We start from the raw sequence: 17,233 nt of genomic DNA, 5'->3' as shown, positions 1-17,233 counted from the left end.
TATTTTTGTTTCCACACTCATTGTTCGTGGAACATTTGGGATTAGCAAGAACTGAGCTTTTGTTCAAATGCTGTGTTCTTTATCAGGTGGCCTCTCTCTGGCCATTGAGGGACCGTCAAAAGCTGACATCAGCTGCACTGACAACCAGGATGGTACTTGCACTGTGTCTTATCTTCCTGTTCTACCTGGAGACTACAACATTATTGTCAAGTATAATGACAAACACATCCCTGGTAGTCCCTACGTGGCAAAGATCACAGGTCAGTAATTTGGCTAAGCAGACATGGATATCTACTGTTATTCATTTATTTATGTGATTCAGCACAGCATGCTCATGAGGGTGTCTGTTCACAGGAGATGACTCCATGCGCATGTCCCATCTGAAGGTGGGTTCTGCTGCTGATATCCCATTGGACATTGGAGAACTAGACCTGAGCCAGCTGACTGCCTCCCTCACCACTCCCTCTGGTCGTGAGGAGCCATGTCTGCTCAAGATGCTTCGTAATGGACATGTTGGTAAGTGTGGCATTAAGCTTTTGGTCATCACCTTACATTATTATTTACATTATTAATTACTCACATTTTATTGTACGTAAATGCAGGAATTAAATTCTTCTACTAAAGGTTTCACCTTTTGGGGTTTTTTTTAATTTGTCATCCTTTTCTAGGTGTCTCATTTGTGCCTAAAGAGATAGGAGAGCACCTTGTGAACATTAAGAAAAATGGCCGCCACATTCCCAACAGCCCCATTTCTGTCATGATCAAACAGTCAGAGATTGCTGATGCCAGTCGTGTTTGTGTATCTGGTCAGGGTCTTAGTGAGGCTCGCACATTTGAGCCAGCTGAATTTATCATAGATACCAGAGATGCAGGTGAATATCTCTTTGAAAGTTATGAATTTCATTTTTGGATAGACTGAAGTCCTTGACATGAATTGATAAGTTTGTGTGGTTCTGTTTGCCTAGGGTATGGAGGCCTTAGCCTATCCATTGAAGGGCCCAGTAAGGTGGACATTAACACTGAGGATCAAGAAGACGGAACTTGCAAGGTCACATACTGTCCCACTGAGCCAGGAAACTATATCATTAATATCAAATTTGCTGACCAGCATGTTCCAGGTGTGTCTTATTTTATTGTGCTTTCAAAACGGATACTAGTAAATATGCAATTCTAACACCTTTCCCCCCCTCTCCCTTGTTTCACAGGCAGCGCTTTCACAGTGAAGGTGACCGGAGAAGGCAGAATGAAGGAGAGTATCACTCGCAAGAGGACAGCTGCATCTGTTGCCAATGTTGGCAGCCAGTGTGACCTGAGCCTGAAGATTCCTGGTAAATGCCACTTTCTCAAATGTCACATTTGTGCTACCAGTTTACATTTGCTCCTTTGTCAGACACTCTTATTCAAAGCAAAATACAATTAATCAGATTTAAAACCTTTTTAATGTCCCTCTTGCAGAAATCAGCATTGCCGACATGACAGCCCAGGTGACCAGCCCATCTGGGAAAGTGCATAAGGCGGAGATCATGGAAGGAGAGAACAATACTTACTGCATTCGTTTTGTTCCAACTGAAATGGGTGTTCACACTGTTAGCGTGAAGTACCAGGGGCAGCATGTACCAGGATCACCATTCCAGTTCACTGTAGGTCCTCTGGGAGAAGGAGGGGCACACAAGGTCCGTGCAGGAGGCCCTGGACTGGAGAGAGCAGAGGCTGGTGTTCCAGGTGGGTGGAACTGAAGGGGTACTTGCCAGATCTGACATTCAGGCAAATTCTGAATATTTTTAGCTGAATAAAATTTACACTTTAGCTTCTTGGCACTGGAAAGGTCTTAAACAAGAATGCAATGTAAATCCCTTTGATTAAACATCATAACATTATTAGCGCTGTTCTTTTTATTGAGTTTTTACCTCAAGCGATTGATGTTTGAGTTTTATCTGAAAACAAGTGACTTTTTTTTTTTTTTTACATTTCATGCTTTCAACATGAAGCAGACCCTAATGCTTTATTTATACTCTATATATAGACTATCAATATCCTTGCAATTTAAATACATTTGTGAAGGGCAAAAGAGTGATATTTCTCATTCTGCGTCCTTCAGCTGAGTTCAGCATATGGACTCGTGAAGCTGGAGCTGGAGGTTTATCCATTGCTGTGGAAGGACCCAGCAAAGCAGAGATCGCTTTTGAAGACCGTAAGGATGGATCAAGTGGCGTCTCCTACGTTGTCCAGGAGCCTGGTGAGAGAGTGACAAAGTCCTGTTTAATCTGTTTAAAACATGCAGTCCTGGGTTTTCTCATGACAACCAATATCATGACTGTTAGTGATTGAATATTGGTTAATGTTTTTTGACTTACTTTGCAGGAGACTATGAAGTGTCCATCAAGTTCAACGATGAGCACATCCCTGACAGTCCCTTCGTGGTGCCTGTCGCCTCACCCTCCGATGATGCTCGTCGCCTTTCTGTTGCCAGTCTTCAGGTGAGGCTTCGAGGAAGACAGACATTTGTCCACCCATACAATTCCCAGATGACGCTCAGCACAGCAGCACAAAAGCTCAGGCACAGCACAACTACAAAAAATGGGGAGAAGGGTGAACTGTTCTAAAAGACTAGATTTGCTATTAGCAGGCACATGAGCTTATCTTGTGATTAATCATTCCATGTGAGCAAGAGGTAAGAAGGAGAAAAAATTAGTTGAATTAAGGTTTGTTGACTTTTTTATTTATCAATATGAAAAGGTTTGGGCAGTGTAGCTTTAATTGGTCAGACTATAGGTTAGGTGTTTTGTTTCACTTGTTTTAATGTAATTTAGTGAAGATATAGGGATCAAGTGTGCCTGTCCTACTGCTGCTGTGTTGAGGGTTGATGGGGATTGTGGGATACTGCAGGACTGTTTGTATTTCTCGTACCTTGTCCTAAAGGCTCCCAACAGATTTTCTTCCCTCCCTACGTGGCCTGCAGGGATGGAAACCATCGGCTAAAGAGTTAAAGAGAGCTCTTTTCTCCCAATCTGTATACAATGTCTGCTCATTTTAGCAATAATAAGAATTGTCTTTATTGGGATTTGTAATGCTCTCAAATAGCCTCTCTTTAACTCTGTTAGCCTGAAGGTAAGCAATGTAGAATGTTTAACCTAGAACTCAATGTTCTATTCAAGGGCTATGACCAACCCTACAGAGTTATGGTGTGTATTCGATGTCTGTTGATTTGTGAAGTGTTATATGAATGCAGGAGTCCGGTTTGAAGGTGAACCAGCCAGCTTCTTTTGCTGTGAGTCTCAATGGAGCAAAGGGAGTTATAGATGCTAAAGTTCACAGCCCATCGGGAGCGTTGGAAGAGTGCTGCGTCACTGAGATTGATGAAGGTAAAACTCTTGGACTGTAGATCTCCACTGTCTTGAATGAGTGACACTCCATTATTTTATACAGCTCTATGCCCAAGGTTGTGGTTTTTTGTTTTTTTTTCCATTTATTTATTTTTTTAAATGCAGTTCTCCATACTATGCAATATGTGCAAAACATGGAGAGGTATTTTAAAAAAAATGGATAAATTCCTTTTGTCTTGGATTAAAGTACTCCTGATGATCAGTCAGCTGATTTGAATGTTGTCTCACTCACACTCTCTCTCTTTTGGTCTTGCAGATAAATATGCAGTAAGGTTCATTCCTAGGGAGAATGGTTTGTACCTGATTGATGTGAAATTCAATGGCTCTCACATCCCTGGAAGTCCCTTCAAGATCCGTGTTGGAGAGACGGGCCAGGCCGGAGACCCAGGAATGGTGTCTGCTTATGGAGCTGGTCTAGAGGGAGGAACTACTGGTATGAATAATTCGTCTGTATTCTGAGAACCCTGCAGGTCTAGTATGACATTTGTGACAAAACATAAAATCCTGACTTTTAAATGCTCCTCTTTTATCTCCTGTGCAGGATCCCCATGTGAATTCATTGTAAACACAAGTTCAGCTGGTCCTGGAGCACTGGCTGTGACCATTGATGGACCATCAAAGGTGAAGATGGACTGTCAGGAATGCCCAGAAGGATACAAGGTCTCTTACACACCAATGGCTCCTGGAAACTACCTGATTTCTATTAAATATGGTGGACCATACCACATTGTAGGCAGCCCCTTCAAGGCAAAAATTACAGGTGAGAAATGTATACATCCTTAATCTGTTACATGCAGCTTTTCTTAAAATGGGTAGAATATATGTATATCTATTTGTATGATTTTGCATTTTTGAAATTCTGTTGCATTTATCTTCATGGTGTTGCTTGTTTGCATTTTTACTTGTAGTTTCAATGAATGTTCTCTTGCTTTAGGTTCTCGTCTGGTCACAAGCCACAGTATGCATGAGACCTCTTCAGTATTGGTTGATCCTGTTACCCGTAGCGTGTCCTCCACCCAGCAGGCAGCACCAGGCTGGGGCAGCTCTGATGCCAGCCGTGTGGTGGCTAAGGGCCTGGGGCTCACAAAGGGCTTCATTAACCAGAAAAATAGCTTCAGTGTAGACTGTAGCAAAGCAGGTATGTTTTTGTATGACATTTAGATTCACATACAGTATAATTTTGGTTAAGATGGGCTTGTCTCGATAAAACAAACTTTTAACATGTACTTTTTTTTTTTTTTGCTTATTTGACAGGACGAAACATGCTTCTGGTAGGAGTGGATGGTCCTAAAGTACCCTGTGAGGAGATTCTGGTTAAGCACCTTGGCAACCGACTCTATAATGTGTCCTACCAGCTGAAAGAGAAGGGCGAGTACATCCTGGTGGTGAAATGGGGTGATGAGCATATTCCTGGGAGCCCATACTACATCACTGTCTAAATGTTAATGCCTCAAGTTATAAGCAGCCACTGCAAGACTCCTGCATACCAAAGATACATAAACACTGAATGTTCTCTTGCTGTCTCATTATTTTCCCCTTTAGTTTGTACTACTTGTTTCAATTTGTCTGATTTCATACTCTTAGCACAGGCAGACTGTTCTTGTTCCCCCATTGCATTCAACAGTACTGTTTAAGTAGGTGCAGGTTATGGTGGCTCATATTCTTCAAGGTCTACACTGATTAGACTTGAGGTCACTGCAGCAGTGCACTTGCCTGTTTTAGGATAGGAGTTAAACTGTCAGTAGCGACAGAAAGGATGAAGAGTTGCATCCTTTATAAGAGCACAGTTTGGCTTGCAACTGGGTGATGGGACAGTATTACTTCATAATACCGCTCGTGCCTTTCACACAACAGGTTCAGAACTGGTGCCGGTTTTGTGGCGTTCCCAATTTTCTTTGGTGTGTGACTTCTATTTTCCATTGCACTTTGTAGAGCTGAGCACCATCACCTTTCAATGATAAGAATCTTGTAATGTCAGAAAAAGTAAGACATCTGTGCATTAATTACGATTCATTGGGCCAGAGACTAATTAAAGGGGACAAGGATGTTATTCTTGACATTTCCAGAAATTATTCTGATTTATAAATGCAAATTATTTTTTTCTTTGAAAAGATTTCTCCTATTGCACTTGCTCTCACTCCTCTGACTCATTTCTTTGTCCTTGTATTACCAGTATTGCATAAATAAAAAATAAAAAAAATCAATGTTTTAAAAGTTACAGTATTTTGATAATCAATAAAGTTTTGTCCTAAATATGTCAGTCTGAACTTGTAGTATGTGGTGATTCTTTAACAGGCCATTAGGGTTTCTTTTTTTTTTTTTTTTTTTTTTTTTTTAATAAACATGCATGTTAGATTTACCATGCAGTTGTGAGTCAGTTGCATTTGGTTACATATATAAGGTATATAGTGTAAGTTCCACTTACAGTATCATTTAATCTCAAACACAATATTACTGCTATCCTGGTTTATTCTAACCTAATACCTGATGATCCTGAGAAAATCCCGAAATTCACAGAAGTAATGAGTGAGTGAACATATTATTTAAAAGAATAATTTAAAATGAAGTTTTGCAAAAAAAAAAAAAAAAATCAACTAGTATTTGGCTATTCATGATTCATCAAAGGTATGTTTCGCAGTTATGGAATTCTAGTTATGGTATTTTGTAATTAATCTCATCTGATCAAAGCACATTTTGACATAAGGTTTGTGGTGATTTGGTTGAGCTTGCATGTTTTAATGAGAAAAAGCACTTCAGTGAATAAGATTACAATGAATAATTTCATTGATGACCGTTGTGTGATAATTATTTTTGAACTTATGATTTATATGGGATATGTGGTTCATTCTGAACCAAATTATTGCAACTCTGGTATGTTTCATCTTGTTTTTATGTCACAAAAACGTGCAATTTTAACAAGTGTGTAGAATTTTTTTTAAATGCTTTGTCATTACAATGTAAAAATTGTTACCATAATTCCATAAAACTAATTAAGCAATCAACAGTGAATTTACTAAGCCGCAAATACGACAGAACAATATAACTAACTGCACCTTAATAACTTAAGAGGATAAAAGATGTTTATCTCTCCGCTACAGCTCAATCAGTGTTTAAGGAACATGCAACAGTTCTAACTGCTCTTTTTGGTGAATACGTGTGTGTGTGTGTATATATATATATATATATATATATATATATATATATATATATATATATATACACACACGTGTATGTATGTATGTATGTCTATACAGGTGCTGGTCATATAATTAGAATATCATCAAAAAGTTGATTTATTTCAGTAATTCCATTCAAAAAGTGAAACTGAACAAAAAACAAAAAGTAAAGACAAAAAGGACTGGACTGCTGCTGGGTGGTCCAAAGTTATGTTCTCTGATGAAAGTAAATTTTTGCGTTTCCTTTGGAAATCAGGGTCCCAGAGTCTGGAGGAAGAGAGGAGAGGCACACAATCCACGTTGCTTGAGGTCCAGTGTAAAGTTTCCACAGTCAGTGATGGTTTGGGGTGCCATGTCATCTGCTAGTGTTGGTCCACTGTGTTTTCTGAGGTCCAAGGTCAACGCAGCCATATACCTGGAAGTTTTATAGCACTTCATGCTTCCTGCTGCTGACCAACTTTATGGAGATGCAGATTGCATTTTCCAACAGGACTTGGCACCTGCACACAGTGCCAAAGCTACCAGTACCTGGTTTAAGGACCATGGTATCCCTGTTCTTAATTGGCCAGCAAACTAGCCTGACCTTAACCCCATAGAAAATCTATGTGGTGTTGTGAAGAGGAAGGTGCGATATGCCAGACTCAACAATGCAGAAGAGCTGAAGGCCAATATCAGAGCAACCTGGGTTCTCATAACACCTGAGCAGTGCCACAGACTGATCGACTCCATGCCACGACGCATTGCTGCAGTAATTCAGGCAAAAGGAGCCCCAAATAGTATTGAGTGCTGTACATGCTCATACTTTTCATGTTCATACTTTTCAGTTGGCCCAGATTTCTAAAAATCCTTTCTTTGTATTGGTCTTAAGTAATATTTTAATATTCTGAGATACAGAATTTGGGATTTTCCTTAGTTGTCAGTTATTATCATCAAAATTAAAAGAAATAAACATTTGAAATATATCAGTCTGTGTGTAATGAATAAATATAATATACAAGTTTCACTTTTTGAATGGAATTACTGAAATAAATCAACTTTTTGATGATATTCTAATTATATGACCAGCACCTGTATATATACATATAAATGTGTGTGTGTGTGTGTGTGTGTGTGTATACACGAAGCGACCCATTAGATTAAACTAAATCTAGCCTTGATTTATTAACCCCGATGTTACAGAGATCTTGATGTAAGTGTGGATTGTTTAATAAAAACAAAAAAAAAATAATTTAAGTAGCTCGTAGGCAAATATTTACGGTAATGCCGGTAATTTCCAGCAACAGCGCAGTACAACGATAAAAATAAAATGCCAGTCAGCGAATAATTTGAAAAGTCGTCTTCAGAGTAGTCTCACATTTCCAGTCTCACTCAAATTTACACTCCCATTTCGTCCTGTAACGTACGAGGGAGCCGCCCAGCTAGCATTTAGGCAAGTTAGCATTTCCAGCAGAAACGCGCCCCAGGTGAGTGCATCGTGTAAACGTAAATACATTTACTTTTCGTAATTTAAGAAGCACGAAACATCCGTAATTATTATGAACTCTGATTTTTAAAACGTATCTTTATACATTAGTTTTGCTTTTGCTTAATGTCGCCGAGCAACTTCAGGTAGCCAGCTAGCTAACAATTACTAGCTAGCAAACCAGCTACGAACAGGGGTTTTCCTACCAGTCTGTACAAGTCAGCTGTTTTTATAATTATTTTAATTATTATTATAATAATGTAGGCGTCTAGGATATAGTAGAAAGTTGTCTCAGGCTAGAAAACACAGCATTTCCTTTTCTACTTGCACAGTGTATGAAGCACTGTGGATATTGTCCCTCATTTGCTAACACGGTACTTAACGCGCATGTGTAGGAGGGAGTTCCAGATGTTCTGAGCTGTAATTAGTTTTATTTCCTTCCCTGGTTTTACTCTAAATTAAACGTTAGCTTGTTACTCCATATGTCCAAATGTCGTCGTAACTATCCTACACATTTTTATCAAGACAATAATATTCTTTACTATGTAGTTTTCTTTTATTTAGTATTTTACTGCCCCATGCACTGTAGGCAGGTACAAGACAATAAACTACATATCTCTAAGCAGTTCAATTAACATTAAATTAATGATGAACTTTGGACTTAAAGGACTTATTTATTTTACATTATCCCACATGTTTACATTTTGGTTTTTGCTTATTTGGCCAGTGTTTTAGGCAAAAGGAATTTAAAACATAAATCAAGGAATTGCCAAGAGAATATAATGTAAACATGCTTTTGTGCTAAAGTGCAGCTCAGGTGTCGAGACAAGTATCAAACTACAGCTAATAAAAGTATTTATCCATGAGTCCTAAAAACATATAAATGCTTGAGTCTTCTTATGAATCACTGGACTAAAAGAGAATGCTTTTAATTTCCATTAGTGTAAACATCTGAAATACTGAACAAATCTGACCACAAAAAAAGACTTAGCATTCAGACTATTAGGCTATTCATGGCCATACAGCACCCAGTTTCTTTAGGGAAGACCCCTCAACACTACTCCCTCTCACAATATCCAACAGCCCTGTGTCATTTGTGGAGACCTTCAAGTTTCTGGGCACTACCATTTCCCAAGACCTAAAATGGGACTGCAACATAAACTCCATTAACAAAAAAGCCCAGCAGTGGATGTTGATTAAGGAAGTACAGTCGGCCACAGGAGCTGTTGATGCTGTTCTACACTGCAGTCACTGAATCTGTCCTGTGCACATCCATCACCATCCAGTTTGGAGCAGCAATAAAACAGGACAGGAACAGACTGAAACACATACGGAAGCGTATTGCATTCACTTGAGGAAAAAAAATCTACTCTGTTTTTCTGAATTAACGAGTTAATTATCTCAGAATTATGAGAGAATTTTTCATGAATAAAAAAAATCTCTGTTTTTCTGAATTAACGAGTTAATTATCTCAGAATTATGAGATAATTTTTCATGAATAAAAAAAAAATCTACTCTGTTTTTCTGATTTTTTTTATTCATGAAAAATTATCTCATAATTCTGAGATAATTAACTCGTTAATTCAGAAAAACAGAGTAGATTTTTTTCCTCAAGTGAATGCAATACGCTTCCGTAAACACGGTTAAAACAGCAGAAAAAATACTTGGTGCCCCCTGCACACTCCCAAGGACTTGTACCATACAGAAACCAGAAACAGGGCAGGAAAAATCACTACTGACCCCTCACACCCTGAACACAACCTCTTTCAGCTCCTCCCTTCTGACAGGCCCTAAAGAGCTTTGTTTACCAAAACTGCCAGACACAGAAATAGTTTCTTTCCCCAGGCCCCTTATCACCCTGATTAACAACTCACCATAATTATATTCCCTGCTTCATATCTACAAGTAATACCTTATCAGAACTGTCATCAAATCATCCGTATATGTTACACACACTACTGCTGCTGCATATTGCACAAAAGCATAATATTGCACAATACTGTTATTTGCACAACCATGCACTTCTCCCACTTTATGTACATAACTGATCAGTCATATGTTCTGTATTCATATTTAATACTCATACTGTCTATATTGTATCACATCGTCTGTATTGTCTTGTATAGTCTGTATTGTCTTGTCTTGTATAGAATAGTGTTATGTCTGTACTTTTGAGAGTCACAAACAACTGGAGCCAAATTCCTTGTGTGTGTCAACACACTTGGCCAATAAACCTGATTCTGATTCTGATACTTGGCAGCTAACAGTTTTATCAGAATTTTACACTGCTGGATAATTTTTGATCCATGAAAATAAATTAGGCATTAATAAGCATTTACCCCATGACCATTTGCATATAAGTGACTCACTTTCCCCCCCCCAATCTTTGTGATTTGTAGTTACAGTCATGTCCTCATTAAGCCTGAAGTCTTCTGATGAGCTTTGTAAACTTCTGGATGAATATGGGATTAACCATGGACCCATAGTGGGTAAGAGAATTTAATTCAAGCAGCAATAGTTTAATATTAGTTCATGTTAAAATCTTACATTCAGATAATGTAGGTGTTTATTACATTTTCTCTTCAAATGGTATCTTCTTGTTTACACTGTTTAAAGAACACCAGTTATCATCCTTTTTACTCGGTTATTTACATGCTTATGCCGAACTTGTCAGACTTTGGGGTGTATACCTTTCCTGCTTCAGTCACACCACAGGACATTTGTGAAATAAATCAGGCCCAAAAAAAACCCCACTTTCTTTAGAACTTTAAAAAAATTGTAATCATGGCAGATGGACTACTTTCTTTTTCATGCCTCATACACCTTTTTTCTCTCTACATCTGTGTAACAGCCTATGTCTTTTATGTGTAACAGATTAGAGACTTAGGATCTCCGATTTAACAAACACTAAGTAATATCACATTGTAACATTATCAACTTTGTAAAGATGATATCCAGGTGATACTCACCATCCCTGACTCTTATTTGGTGTTCATTAAACAATTTCACAAAAATATGAAGTTTCAACTTGTGCTTTCTAACATGCATGTATTGTATGCTGACAATGTGCTTTTTTTAGACTCTACCAGGAAACTTTATGAGAAGAAGCTGGCAGAGGCCATGACCAAAAACCCCAAGCCATCTTCTGACAAGACGTACTACAGAGAAGAACGTAACAGCTTAATAACTATTATATATACAGTAGTGAATCATCACATTCCAGTTTTGGGAACTTGCTCTGACCAGGTTGATCCCTTTTTATGTTTTTCACAGAGGAGGAAATCACATATGTTACATATCACCCACCGGTATGTTTGAGTACTATCTTGGGTACATTTGCATAGCTCTTCTAGTGATTTGTACACAAGTCTAAACTCTATCATCTTGTCGGTTGCAGGTGCAACATGAAAACTCTGGAGATGTGTAAGTTCAGTGTGTATTCTTTATACATACATTAATGTTCACAGTTTTAACACCCTAATTATGCTAAGCAAATATCAGATGCAGCTAGGTGAACTTTCATTCTATTACACAGATAATAACACAGTAATACGTTTTGTAGAACAAGAAGAACGAGGACCACTGATAAAGCTGGTGATGTGGATAATGCAAATGAGTAAGATTTCCTTGATTTCTAATTTGCACATTTTAACTCAGGTTTATATGCCCTCCAGTCTTATTGTCATGCTTCATGAAAAAACCCCACATGAAATAAGTAATATTTTTCAACACTTTGAATATCAAATGCAGCAAAATGATGTCACTTAATCTGTCACCAATTCGGCAAAAAATAAATTGTTACAGAAAACAACAAATATTCTGCAACTACACTAGTTATTTTTAATAATTTAATAATGCCTTTAAATATTGGCCAGAGGAAGACAGCTCAAAATGCAACCTTGATGCCTTCATGCCTCCAAATACACCCTAATAATTAGCATTTTTAGATTTCAGACACACCAAAAGGGAATTTAAATGTGTTTAAACTTAACAATTCTACCTCAGGGAAGCAGGATGTGGTTAAAATATAGAAATAAACAATAATATAGGAATCACAATTATAGTATTGCTAAAATCACAAATATATTAATACTAAATATGTATGGCACAAAATACTATTATAAAAATGTACTTCTAAAGAGAAGCTTTATTATATTTGAATAAAGACAATTTCTCTTATAATTTAATTTCAATAATAATTAGTATGCATAATGTTCCTGTTTATGAATGTTGCCAAAACTTCTGCAAAGCATTGTACATCTAAATGTAAGCATGATTTCTGCCTCAAGTCCTGCTTTCTGTAGTCACTCATCTTCTCTTTATTCCTCTCTCCATCCATTTTCACATGCCTTTTTTATTTGAATCCAACTTCAAATAAAAATAAATGGAAACTTCAAATGGAAAAATGTATCTATCAAACACAAGGCCTATCATCAGCTACACTCGAACAGCCTACCAGAGTACCCCACGAGCTACATCAACAGCCTACACGAGCAAGTCAAGTCTGTATGAACCTAGTCCAGGAACAGTCAAATCTGCGGGGAGTAAATCTGGTGGTGTACCAGGGTGGCTCCGTGTTTTGGTTTTCATCATTATTGCAGTGTTTCTTTACTATGTGTACTCAAACATGGAGTCTGCAGATGAAAACCCTTTTAAAAAGATTGATGCATAAGTAGTTTATCATTTATTCCATACGCATGAAGATTCTACCAAAAATGCAATTTTTTTCCCCCTTGTACTGATCTATTCCAGTGTTTATTTACATTATAAGCACAACTTTGTTTGTGTAAGAAACTTTATATATTTGCAGATTTTGTATTAGACATGGGCTCATGAAGCTAGTTTTACATTAACATTGCAGAAATATACACAGATGAGCCATTACATTATGACCATCTACCTTATAGCCTTTGGGACCCCCTTTAGCTCGCAAATTGATTCAACCAGGTGGCAATAGGTCTCCTGGGGTATCTTGTACCATACATTACGGGGTGGTGGTGGTGACATATTGGTGACGTGAACCTGCTTTTCCAAGTGGAACCACAGATGTTCAATTATGTTTGTGTCAGGTGAATTTTTAGGCCAAGGCATTAACGACTCCTTGGCGATTCTGGCAGTGTGGCATGTCACATTATCCTGTTGGTAATGGTCATCACCAGCAGGGAACACAGTTGCCATGAATGGGTGCATGTGGTCCTCAACGATTTTTAGATACCTGACAGCTGTCTAAAGTGTCTCAAGAAAACATTGACCACTGCATAACACTGCCATAGTTGGTCTGTGTCCATCCAGCAGTGCATCCAGGTGCAAGCCTTTATTGGTAATTGGCATATCCGTGCTAGGCCATCGACATGATGCAACAGGGCCCATGTTGGCGATGATGCTCAGTTAGCATGGGGACCCGGCTGGGTCGTCGGCTATGCAGGCTATGCGGCTATGCAAACTCCAAGATTGAAGTTCCTAAGTGCCGTACCATCAAAATTTGACCTTTATCAAACTCTGATAAATCAGCAGCTTTTCCCATTTTGACACATAACAATCTACTGACCAAAAGCCAGCCCTTGGGTGGTATATATACTGTTCTATGAACTGCAACTGCTTCACTGTTCATTTGCCAGGTGTGCTCAGTGCTCCAGGCTGGTTGTGTTCATAATGTAATGGCTCATCAGTGTTCAGTGATCAGTGCTCATATAGTTTTGTTCAAATAAATATCTGTATGTGAATAAAAGTGCAAATATTTTAATAGCCCTCATGCACGTATTTCAGATGCAGTGAAAATATTACAGATTTAATTCTAAAAAAAAGCATTTTACATGAAGCAAAAATGGAATATTAATGGGTTAAAAAAATAGCACTTTTCAACAGTTACAAACAGATTTTTTCCAGGATTTAACTTCACTTTAAATTACATTGAGTCAACCAAATTCTGGTACCTATAATGTTTGTTGTCTTATTGAATCACCCATTTCAGGGGCATTTCTCTTCGGCATAGGGCAGCATAATCTCTTCAGTATTTTGATTACCTTGGCAGATTGTAACCCATACTACACATGGTGGTTTTTTTCAATAGTGGTGCTTTATGAGGGCTTCTTGCTAATAGCTTAGCTTCAGTCAAACATTTTACTGTAAGTGTATTTACAGGTTAGTTTAGATCATCTTTGATCTTCCTGGAGTTGGGATGATTGGCTGAATCTTTGCCATTCCGACTAACCTTCTAACACTAGTTTTCTTCTGCCATTTTAAAGCATTTGAGATCATTTTAGCTGAGCATTGTATAATTTTCAGTCCTTAATACCTCTTCTCCTCTCCAATCAACATTTTATTCAAATTATGTTTAGAATGGCTCATTGTACTTAGGAATTCAGAAGGAAGAAAAATATATATATATATATATATATATATATATATATATATATATATATATATATATATATATATATATATATATAATTATAATTATACAACGTGTGGAACATTTGCCCTTCTATAATATATAGAAATATATAAAATAAAAGATAATTATTCAAACCTGCTTTTTCACAGAAAGAATGAGTTCTCGAATAAAACTCCACACTTTTATTTTGAACATGCCCCTTTTAATGAATGAGTAAAGGACATGGACGTGACAATTGGGTCTATTTCTTACACTACTACATCTACAAACAAAATTATGCGCAATTAAGTATCACTACTGTTAAAAATTGGTTTATCGGGTTAATTATGTATTTTTTTAACACAACTGTATGTATATATGTATCCCAGAGGTTATGGTTGTAGCTGTTCATCAGCTTATTAATAGCCATAATTGTATTAAAAATGAGCTGTGTTGAATCTCAAAGAAAGTATTATGCCATTATAAAATAGTGTCCAAAATGTTATCATTTGTCTTTGTCTTCTATTGAGTCTAAACCTAAATAAGTAACACATTTTTAATATAAAAATGTATATAATGTATAAATAATATTTAATTATCCCCAGGAGAGTCTATTTGAGGACTGGCAGCATCCATCTTTGAATAACTCCTGAAAGTGAGTAAAGGTAAAATTTTAGTTATTTATATTAGTAAATGTCTGCCAATACAGTCCATTAGTAAAGCAGAGCAATAGGCGATACATGGGGTATAAAATACACAGAGTATAGGGTGATACAGTATAAAACATGGAATATGGATAAATGGATGCACGCAGTTTACGAGCTACATGGTATGTAAAATTTAAATATTTTGTGTTAAACAATGCTAAAATATACATGAGCCTAAATTCCACTACTAATATAAATGCATAGAATTTACCTGAACAGATAACTGACCTTGTCCAAAAAAATTGTTTTTATACTAACAAAAATTGTGCATCCTCACCCTTCAGAATCAGAACCCAATGCAGTGATGAGGACATTGATGAGGAGAGTAATGAAGACCAAAACTGTAGCCACATTGTTTAACATGTTCAATTTAGGTTGTTTCATTTCATCATTCAGGTTATGTTTGACTGTGAAGTAAATAAATACAAACTTGATTGCTTAAATGAGGATGAAAACGGGTTTCAAAGATCTACAAGAAATTAACCTAATAATGTTAAACCTACCAGTGAGGATAAGAAGAAGGCCAACGGTGATCTCAAGTGTAATGGACAGAATGATGAGTGCAATTAGATGGAATCGGTACTCAGGCCCCTCCTGCAGTGCAGACTTTAGCTGAGAAGAGTTAGCCATCAGCAGAGATATTTCAAGCATGCTCTGGGCTGTACTCTTCTTAATGACATAATGGTTCATGTCCAGGCACCAGGGAGACTTTTTTCTCTGGTCCTTAGTTTAAGAATGGAAGGTATTATTGACAGCATAGGGATTTACATTGACTGTAGGATCCCAATGAAATTTTTATGAAAGTCAATTCTAGAGGGACGAATAAAAGTGTTTCCAATAAAAGGTATTTAGTAAGCAATGCCATTATAATATAAATACACTATATGGCCAGTAGTATATGGACACGACCTTCACATCCCATTTTCCCCAAACTGCTGTCAAAATATTTCAAGAAAAAAACTGTCTAGTATGTTTTTGTATGTTGTAGCATTAAGAATTACTTTCATTTTAACAAAAGACCAAACCTTCAACCCCACACCGTTGGGATTAACTGCATGCCAGGCTTTTTGACCTGAGATCATCGCCTGATCTCACTAGTGCTCTTGTGCCTGAATGAGCACAAATTCCCACAGCAATTTCCAAATTCTAGTAGAGAGCCCCTCAAAAGAATGAGAAAAGATGATAACTAAAGAAGGAATGGGATTTTAAAAAGCAAATATAAGACGTTGATCAGGGGTCCACATACTTTTAGCCATATAGTGTGGCTTTGTAAAGGTCCAATTACACCTAAACTAAGTACATCAGCATGAGCTAGGCAGAGAAAACAGATTGAAGGCTTAAAATTTGAAAAACTTGGACATACAACCCCCTCCAAAAGTATTGGGGCAGCAGGACCAGTTTTGTTGTTTTTGCTGTATACTGAAGACATTTGGGTTTGTGATTAAAAGATGAATATGAGACCACTTAACAGATTTCAGCTTTCATTTATATTTTCTAATATAGCCTAAAACAAGGACATAGTGGTTTGCTTGCATAAAGGACTATTTTCAGCAGGAACAATTGTCACCACAGTGCTAAATTTGAGTTGGTGCTCTGTAACCCACCAGGAAACATAAGCACCAAAAAATACCCCAATGGGTCACTAACAATCAACTCAGTTTAGTGATATCCAGAGATATTTTTTTAAAAAATCAGGATAAGAATTGTGCTTTATTGGCAAAATACACTTGTGTATACTTTGCTGTCGAGCTCTCACTGCGAGATAAGATATAGCTGTTGTCCTGTATATAAAAAGGAAGATGTTTGTGCAGAAGGATTATTGAATGTTACAAAATAATAAACAAATTATTAGAATGGATTTCAATTCAAAGGTCTAAAAGAGCCACCTGCATTGACAGTGTGACACAAAAGATAATAAAACAGCATGTTTCAGTCTACTTACCTCTACAGTTCCCAGAGTGTTTAAAGGAAAGTCTGCTGCATTGGATATTTGCCTTTTTTCCTCCATATTTTATACAACAAAAATGAGAGACATCCAGGATTAGTTTGTGCAAGAATAATCCTATGGTACCTAGCCTAGTTGATTCAGTTAAACAAACTGTCCCTCTGTCCCTCAACTGTTTTCTGTCCCT

General features: G+C 37.3%; 3 protein-coding genes across 8 annotated transcripts in view; 2 read left to right on the top strand and 1 right to left on the bottom strand.

Moving 5' to 3' along the window:
- The window catches only part of flna (filamin A, alpha (actin binding protein 280)), a 28,391-nt gene extending 22,741 nt beyond the window's left edge, over positions 1-5,650 (top strand). For all 4 annotated transcript variants that reach the window (XM_060895127.1, XM_060895124.1, XM_060895126.1 and 1 more), the window contains 13 exons: positions 87-260; positions 355-516; positions 669-872; positions 966-1,118; positions 1,206-1,328; positions 1,456-1,722; positions 2,099-2,236; positions 2,362-2,477; positions 3,230-3,362; positions 3,640-3,816; positions 3,925-4,143; positions 4,318-4,521; positions 4,638-5,650. In XM_060895127.1, coding sequence (XP_060751110.1) covers positions 87-260; positions 355-516; positions 669-872; positions 966-1,118; positions 1,206-1,328; positions 1,456-1,722; positions 2,099-2,236; positions 2,362-2,477; positions 3,230-3,362; positions 3,640-3,816; positions 3,925-4,143; positions 4,318-4,521; positions 4,638-4,822 — 2,255 coding nt within the window. In that variant the 3' untranslated portion in view covers positions 4,823-5,650. The remainder of the gene's footprint in view (positions 1-86; positions 261-354; positions 517-668; positions 873-965; positions 1,119-1,205; positions 1,329-1,455; positions 1,723-2,098; positions 2,237-2,361; positions 2,478-3,229; positions 3,363-3,639; positions 3,817-3,924; positions 4,144-4,317; positions 4,522-4,637) is intronic.
- Positions 5,651-7,869: 2,219 nt separating this feature from the next.
- emd (emerin) lies at positions 7,870-14,899 on the top strand. Its single transcript, XM_060895154.1, has 7 exons — positions 7,870-8,022; positions 10,421-10,510; positions 11,101-11,193; positions 11,295-11,329; positions 11,419-11,444; positions 11,584-11,637; positions 12,447-14,899. Exons 2-7 carry the CDS (start codon positions 10,429-10,431, stop codon positions 12,691-12,693), a joined length of 537 nt encoding a protein of 178 aa, XP_060751137.1. The 5' UTR covers positions 7,870-8,022; positions 10,421-10,428; the 3' UTR covers positions 12,694-14,899.
- On the bottom strand, positions 14,889-17,194 carry si:dkey-93l1.9 (uncharacterized protein LOC562339 homolog). Of its 3 annotated transcripts, none has more exons than XM_060895156.1 (4): positions 17,044-17,194; positions 15,605-15,824; positions 15,379-15,508; positions 14,889-15,043 (listed from the first exon to the last, which is right to left on the bottom strand). In XM_060895156.1, exons 1-4 carry the CDS (start codon positions 17,107-17,109, stop codon positions 14,986-14,988), a joined length of 474 nt encoding a protein of 157 aa, XP_060751139.1. In that variant the 5' UTR covers positions 17,110-17,194; the 3' UTR covers positions 14,889-14,985. The 3 variants fall into 3 exon arrangements, with proteins under 3 accessions (XP_060751139.1, XP_060751141.1, XP_060751140.1); XM_060895158.1 differs by having other exon boundaries at positions 15,605-15,911; positions 17,044-17,106; XM_060895157.1 differs by lacking the exon at positions 14,889-15,043 and having other exon boundaries at positions 15,375-15,508.
- Between the last annotated feature and the right edge of the window lie 39 nt (positions 17,195-17,233).

Source organism: Tachysurus vachellii, chromosome 19 (assembly GCF_030014155.1).
Source record: "Tachysurus vachellii isolate PV-2020 chromosome 19, HZAU_Pvac_v1, whole genome shotgun sequence".
Classification (NCBI taxonomy): Eukaryota; Metazoa; Chordata; class Actinopteri; order Siluriformes; family Bagridae; genus Tachysurus; species Tachysurus vachellii.
Note: the sequence above shows the minus strand (reverse complement) of the source record. Positions and strands in the feature narration are given on the sequence as shown.

Bases quoted from the DNA above. Each gene is read 5' to 3' on its own strand.
- si:dkey-93l1.9 (XM_060895156.1), bottom strand. From the start codon at position 17,109: ATGGAGGAAAAAAGGCAAATATCCAATGCAGCAGACTTTCCTTTAAAC. The intron at 15,509-15,604 runs GTAGGTTTAACA...TTTACTTCACAG, and splicing joins CCTTCTTCTTATCCTCACTG to TCAAACATAACCTGAATGAT. The intron at 15,044-15,378 runs GTGAGGATGCAC...ACTCACTTTCAG, and splicing joins TTGGGTTCTGATTCTGAAGG to GAGTTATTCAAAGATGGATG.
- emd (XM_060895154.1), top strand. From the start codon at position 10,429: ATGTCCTCATTAAGCCTGAAGTCTTCTGATGAGCTTTGTAAACTTCTG. The intron at 10,511-11,100 runs GTAAGAGAATTT...TGCTTTTTTTAG, and splicing joins TAACCATGGACCCATAGTGG to ACTCTACCAGGAAACTTTAT. The intron at 11,445-11,583 runs GTAAGTTCAGTG...TACGTTTTGTAG, and splicing joins CATGAAAACTCTGGAGATGT to AACAAGAAGAACGAGGACCA.